This window comes from Oryzias latipes, chromosome 18 (genome assembly GCF_002234675.1).
Source record: "Oryzias latipes chromosome 18, ASM223467v1".
NCBI lineage: Eukaryota > Metazoa > Chordata > Actinopteri > Beloniformes > Adrianichthyidae > Oryzias > Oryzias latipes.
The window spans coordinates 23,592,957-23,599,870 of record NC_019876.2 but is presented as its reverse complement, the minus strand read 5'-3'; the positions used below and the strand labels follow the sequence as shown (position 1 = coordinate 23,599,870).

The 6,914-nt window shown below is 40.4% G+C and overlaps 1 protein-coding gene across 1 annotated transcript; it reads left to right on the top strand.

Annotated features, from left to right (window-relative positions):
- Window positions 1–630: 630 nt before the first annotated feature.
- LOC111949240 (protein starmaker-like) lies at window positions 631–5,473 on the top strand. The gene is made up of 2 exons (XM_023965944.1): window positions 631–2,635; window positions 5,413–5,473. The coding sequence occupies exons 1-2, from the start codon at window positions 930–932 to the stop codon at window positions 5,471–5,473; spliced, it is 1,767 nt and encodes a 588-aa protein (XP_023821712.1). The 5' UTR covers window positions 631–929.
- Window positions 5,474–6,914: the final 1,441 nt, after the last annotated feature.

The following is a 6,914-nucleotide window of genomic DNA, read 5'->3' as shown; positions in this document are numbered from 1 at the left end:
TCAAAGGGAGAACGTGCACTGAGTGCACACACACACAGGTAGACCCCACCCCCTCTATCATACAAGTCACCAGCCCACCGTTGATTGACTGGTCCAGCAACTGGCAGAAAGAGGGGGGCGATGGCCACCCACAGCTCTGTCCAAACTCTGGGTCGTTACACTATATTTATTAAAGTCAGTTAGAGAGAAACCCGGCCCGACCCGAACGTAATGATAGTTATTTTAATCCCCTGGCCAGATCAAATTTTACTTTGATTGTATTCTAATTAAAAGTTAAAGGACTTCAACATTTCATTCAATGGCTTGAACAGGAGCCTGAATCTCTGTGATCCTGAAAGGAATAAGTAGATAGAGAAGTTTGATGGATGTTCATGATTAAATACTTTATTATTATTGACTTTACAGATTAAAACATCCTTAGTTTTTGTGTGGAGGATTTGTTCTTTGTTAATTACTAATTAAATTTAAAAAATAGAAGAAATCAACTAAATGTAAAGGTATACAATTTTTAAGATAATGGGAATAGAATCAGGGTTTAGTGATGTCATAGATCTCAGATGACATCAGTGCCATTATGTAATGATGATGTCAGAGCACATGATGTAAGTATATGTCATCATGACATCATAGGACATCATGCAGACTGAGTACTCTGCTTGTTAGTTTATGTCATCATGTAATCATATGACATCACATGACATCACATGATATAATATGACATCATGCAGACTGCCACTCTAGTCCAGATATACATGTCAGATTTCTAGTCAAAATATTTGCTGTGGTTGAAGAGATTTAAGGTTAGTGCTCCAGAAAGAATTTGGAAACACACTTGGAACACGGTCTTTGAGGAGACTAAAAGCTTTTGTTTCAGAAACTTTCTGTAAACTCTGTCATTTCTGTTATTTTACACCTAACAACTGGTAAAAATGCCCCGTGTGACTGAGGAAAACAGGCCCAAAAATCCAAGCCCAAAACTCAGTAAAGTTCTGGAGGAACTCAACACGCTGGAAAGGACCAACAAAAATCTCATGCAGGACAAAAGAGGCCAGGGTCTAACTACTGAGGTGGAAGCTCTTGAGCATGAAAATGCTAAATTACAGAAAGAATTAGAAGAACTTGCTGTTCCAACTGACACCAAAGAGTTGAGACAGAAATTCAATCACTTAAAAGAAGAGAAAGATCAGACGAGTGAAGAACACTTGACCCTAAAACAGGCCAACCTTGACATGGTCTGGGTACTTAAAGAGTGCAAAGCCATGTTGATGCAACAACTGGACATTGGTGAGAAAAATGTATCCGACATCGAAAAGCTGAGACAACAGCTTAAAATTTTCGGAGAACAGAAGGCTGCAAAGGGAGGCAAAGAACCCAAACCAGACAACAAGAAAGCCTTTGAGGACCTTGAAAGAAAATATCAGGAGGCTCAAAAAGAAAATGAGGAACTAAAGGCAAAAAATCAAGTTCTGGTTGATGAAGTTGAAGATTTGGAGAAAGAAAATGCTGACTTAAACAAGAAACTGTTGCAGCATGAATCCACTATCACTGAGCTGAAAGAGCAACTAAAGAAACATGAAGAGGAGAAAAAGGCTCTCCTTGAATTGAATAAACTCAAGGAAAAGGAAGCAGAAGATGCAAAAAGGGAGTTGGAAGAACTGAAGGCAAACAAAGAGAAGAAAACAGTTTCTGTACAGACTGACTCTGATGCTGAGGAGAAGAAAACAGTTTCTGTACAGACTGACTCTGATGCTGAGGAGAAGAAAACAGTCTCTGTACAGACTGACTCTGATGCTGAGGAGAAGAAAACAGTCTCTGTACAGACTGACTCTGATGCTGAGGAGAAGAAAACTGTCTCTGTACAGACTGACTCTGATGCTGAGGAGAAGAAAACTGTCTCTGTACAGACTGACTCTGATGCTGAGGAGAAGAAAAAAGTTTCTGTACAGACTGACTCTGATGCTGAGAAGAAGAAAACAGTTTCTGTACAGACTGACTCTGATGCTGAGGAGAAGAAAACAGTTTCTGTACAGACTGACTCTGATGCTGAGGAGAAGAAAACAGTCTCTGTACAGACTGACTCTGATGCTGAGGAGAAGAAAACAGTCTCTGTACAGACTGACTCTGATGCTGAGGAGAAGAAAACTGTCTCTGTACAGACTGACTCTGATGCTGAGGAGAAGAAAACTGTCTCTGTACAGACTGACTCTGATGCTGAGGAGAAGAAAAAAGTTTCTGTACAGACTGACTCTGATGCTGAGGAGAAGAAAGCAGTTTCTGTACAGACTGACTCTGATGCTAAGGAGAAGAAAACAGTCTCTGTACAGACTGACTCTGATGCTGAGGAGAAGAAAACAGTTTCTGTCCAGACTGACTCTGGGAATCAGGAATGCATCACCAAAGAGGGAGAAACCACAAGTCCCAAAGACCAGACTGGGGAAAAGACAACAGAGGTTGAAAAAACAAACTCTCCTGTCACAGAAAATGATGGAAGGGCTGAGAAGGAGAGTGATGGAATGAAGAAAGATCTTCAAGAAATCCAAGAGGAACTTTCTGTCAAGAACCTCGAAAGCTGGGAGAAAACAGAACAACAGGTTGAAGTAGAAGTGAAACCAAAGAAAGGAAAGAAGGTCAAGAGGTTTTCCTTCACCAAATTTTGGCAGGGATTGTTTTGCTGTATAAAAGTAAAGCAAACAACCTCGCACAATTAAATAGAAGATCAACCTAGTCTTAAAAAAAGGGGCTGCATGGTAAGGTTTGCATGTTCTTTCCATGCATGCGTGGGTTTTTCTCTGGGTGCTCCAGTTTTCCCCCCACAACCCAAACTAAAAAAGATCTAAATCAAGATTAGTCAGGGTTTTGATGCTAGTGGGAGTTTGTGAAGTGATTGAGTTCAACTTTTTTGGATTTTTTTTTTATTGAAAAAAAAAAAGGGCTGCATGGTTAAATTGGCGTTTTCTTTCCATGCATGCGTGGGGTTTTCTCTGGGTGCTCTAGTTTCCCCCCACAACCCCAAATAGAAAATATGTAACTCAAGAGTCATCAGGGTTTTGATGCTAGTGGGAGTATGAGCAGTGATTGAGTAAAAAAAAAAAATTGAATTTGTTTTTTAAATTGAAAAAACGGGCTGCATGGTTAAATTGGCGTTTTCTTTCCATGCATGCGTGGGGTTTTCTCTGGGTGCTCTAGTTTCCCCCCACACACAGAAAAAAGTGAAAATCAAGATTCCTAAATGTAGTGACACAAGACACTGGTAATATCCATGAAAACATTGAAAAAGATTTTAAAAACATTTATTTTTTGTGGTTAAATTGAACCTTTTAACAAAAGTGTTCATGTTTACTTTCAGTCATTAATTAATATTTGTAATTAATATAATATTAATTAATAACTGTTTTGGTTTTATCTCCATGTATTTTTTGAAAATGTATATAATGTGCAATAACTAGTTATCATTTAGTTTGTAATAAAAAAATTATTAAAAATATAAAAAGTACAATAAAAAAACATACATATAATCCAGCCTCAGAGAGTCACAAAGCTGTGTACTTTCTGTGATGGTCCCAAGCCCATAGAAATGGAGAGGGTATATATGCTGGTTGGACTCCAGGTTTTTCTTTGCCGGCCATGTTCAGTCAAAAAAGCAAAAGGCACTGGTAGATGGTACTCTGGCTTCAGCTAGACGGGTTCAACTCCCTGCAGTGTCCTTGAAAATTCTTTGACTTTCCCATGAAACATCAAAGTAAGTAGTCTTCCAAAAAAGATTATTCTAAAGTTTTTGATCGTACCAACCTGACACATTTTCACTTAAGTTTCAGATATGAGGAGGCAGCTGCTGTTCCTGGAAATGTCTTAATGTCAAACCAAAGATTGAGCTCCAGTTGAAAAATGCTTCAACCTCTTCTGTTCCAGAAAGGTTGAAGTCACCATTTGATAATCCCTGAGCTCCAGAGATCATGCGTGTGCACGCTGATGACATAAAGGCCTTCTCAATAGATCACTGAATTCATGATCCACCATGGAAAGTGAAGGAGAGAGGAAACACGTGGCATATTTTTCAGAGGCGGCATTGGAGGTCTTAATGATTTCAAATAAAGAATTCAAGCCTGTCTTTGCTAAGAAAAGCAACACTGATGCATCACTCAGGGAAAGAGGGTCAGCTTGGCAAAAACTAACTGGAAGAGTAAATGCTGACTTCCTAAAGATCATTCCCACTTTAATTCTAGAATAATGAACAAGCGATTAAGGGCATTAAGATGATGTCTATTGAATCATTCTATAACTAATCAAGCGTGACTTTATTTCCTGCAACCGAGTTCCCATAAAGTAAAATCATGTTATAAATTGACTTAGAAATATGTTGTGTTGTAGCTAAGATTCAATCCTTTTAGAGCCAGAAGAACTGAACCAAGTGAAAATGAAACAAAACAATTTTACAAAAAGGTAACGGTGAAATCAAGTAATCTCTGGAGCCATGAATCAATTTCAATTTATTATTATTTGTATAGCACTTATAAAAGCCAAGGCAACCAAAGTGCTTAACATAAAATCCAATAAAATCACAAACAATATGATGCAATAAAAAAAATAATAACAATAAAACAATAAAATCAATTGAACAATAAAAGCAATAAAACAATAAAAACAATAAAAGAATAAATTTACTAAAATGCACAAGTCCCACTAGATACGCTCACTGGAGTTAAAAGCCTGAGTAAAAAGATGTGTTTTTAAAAGAGTCTTAAAATTACTTACAGTTCTGGCAGACCTCACAGAATAGGGGAGAGCATTCCAGAGTTTAGGACCTGCAACTGAAAAGGCTCTGTCTCCCCGAGTCACAAGCCGAGTCCTGGGAACCGCTAAAAGCATTTGATCTTTAGACCTTAGGACTCGACATGGACGATAAACATGCAAAAGCTCAGAAAGATACTGAGGTGCCAGACCATTCAGACATTTAAAAACCAAAAGTAGAATATTAAAAATAATTCTAAAAGACACAGGCAGCCAACGAAGGGAGCGTAAAAGTGGAGTGATATGCTCACACCGTCTGGTCCCCGTTAACAGGCGGGCCGCTGTATTTTGAACCAGCTGGAGACGGCGGAGCAGAGGCTAATCTATAGCACTGGAAAGAGAGTTACAATAGTCCAGTCTGGAAAAAATCAAAGCATGCATCACTTGTTGCAAAGCGTGAGTAGGAAGATATGGCTTGACTTTGCTAATTAGCCTCAAGTGATAAAAACTAGACTGGACTACAAGACTGACCTGTTTGTCAAATTTAAAATGCCTGTCAAGGTTTACCCCAAGATTTCTAATGAATGGAGCATCTGAAGGGTCCAGGAGGTAAACAGCACTACAGCAGCCTGTCAGCAGGTCAGACTTTCCAAAAACAAACACCTCTGTCTTGTTTTTGTTCAGACAGAGGAAGTTCAGCTCCATCCAAGACTTGATGTCTGCTAAGCAGTTCTGCAATCTGTAAAGACCCTCCGCTCCTCCAGATTTTAGGGGAAGATAGATCTGGATGTCATCTGCGTGGCAGTGGAATGACACATTATATTTCCTAAAAATGGACCCCAGTGGCAACAGATAAAGTGAGAATAAAAGAGGTCCTAAAACTGAGCCCTGGGGTACACCATATTTGAGCGGAGCCTCTGAAGAAGAGCACTGTCCTAGTTGGACAGAAAAACTTCTGCCACATAAATATAAACTGAACCAACTGAGTGCTGTGCCCTTCACACCGACAGACTGATCCAGTCGGGATAATAAAACACTGTGATCCACTGTATCGAAAGCTGCAGAGAGATCTAAAACAATTAAAACAGTGGAGGCCCCAGAATCAGCAGCTAGAAGCAGGTCGTTACAGACCCTGAGGAGAGCCGTTTCAGTGCTGTGGCAGGATTTAAAACCAGATGTCACGATGCCTGTCAGACTCCTCCCCCTCCAGCTCTGCCTGCTCTGCTCCCTGATTGCCACCAGCTGACGCCACTCACCTCATCTACCATGCTGCTTAAAAGGAGACCTCACTCATCAGTTCAACGCCAGTTCGTTACCCCTTATGGTGACTAAAGCCTGGTCTTCAGTTTATGCTCTCATGTTCTTGTTTTGCTCTCAGCCTTGCATTAATCCTTGCTCTCTGCTTCAAGATCATCATCTCACGAGTGACGTCAGCTTTCTGCCATTCTGCTGCTTTGTGAAGCCAGAAGATCTCACTGCACACACTAACGGCACTAAGCCCTCCAGCCACGCCACCAGCTGACTTCAAGCCTGGACACCCTCCAACTATTTACACAACCATCCCTGGAGAAACAATAAACCCCTTTTTCACCAAAACCACTTACCTGTCTTCTTCTGGGTTCCAGCGTCTGGGTCCTCACACTAAGAGCGTCATGACACCAGACTGAAACTTCTCGAAAATATCGTAATTTGTTAGATGGTCCTGCAGTTGTAGATAAACCACCTTCTCTAAAATTTTTGAAAGAATAGATAACTTGGAGATCGGCCTAAAGTTTGATAGAACATTAAGATCCAAGCTATGCTTTTTCAAAGGGGGGTGCACAACAGCATGTTTAAAAGCAGCTGGAAAAAAACCCCGAGACAAGAGAGGAGCTAAGGAGACCAACTATCCAGGGGCCAATGGTATCAAAGACCTCTTTCAGGAGTCTGGGGGGAATACAGTCACCTGGGAAGGAGGAAGGCATCAGGTGTTGAACTATCTCCGAAATCTGAGAGACAGTGACAGGCTCAAACTGGTCAAAAACAGCAGGTGGGGGCGTTAAAACAGAGGGGTCAGGGGTACAAGGAGAGGGTAAAAACCTGACAGCACTGACTTTGTCAATAAAAAATGTTAAGAACTGTTCACAAAGTAAAACAGCAGGAGTCAGGCAGGAGAAATTAGCAGGACTTAAAAGAGACTTTAAAGA

Excerpts from the sequence above, each read along its gene's own strand:
- LOC111949240 (XM_023965944.1), top strand. The coding sequence starts at position 930 with ATGCCCCGTGTGACTGAGGAAAACAGGCCCAAAAATCCAAGCCCAAAA. Across the intron at positions 2,636-5,412 it reads AAAGGAAAGAAGGTCAAGAG|ACAGAGGAAGTTCAGCTCCA; the intron begins GTTTTCCTTCAC and ends GTTTTTGTTCAG.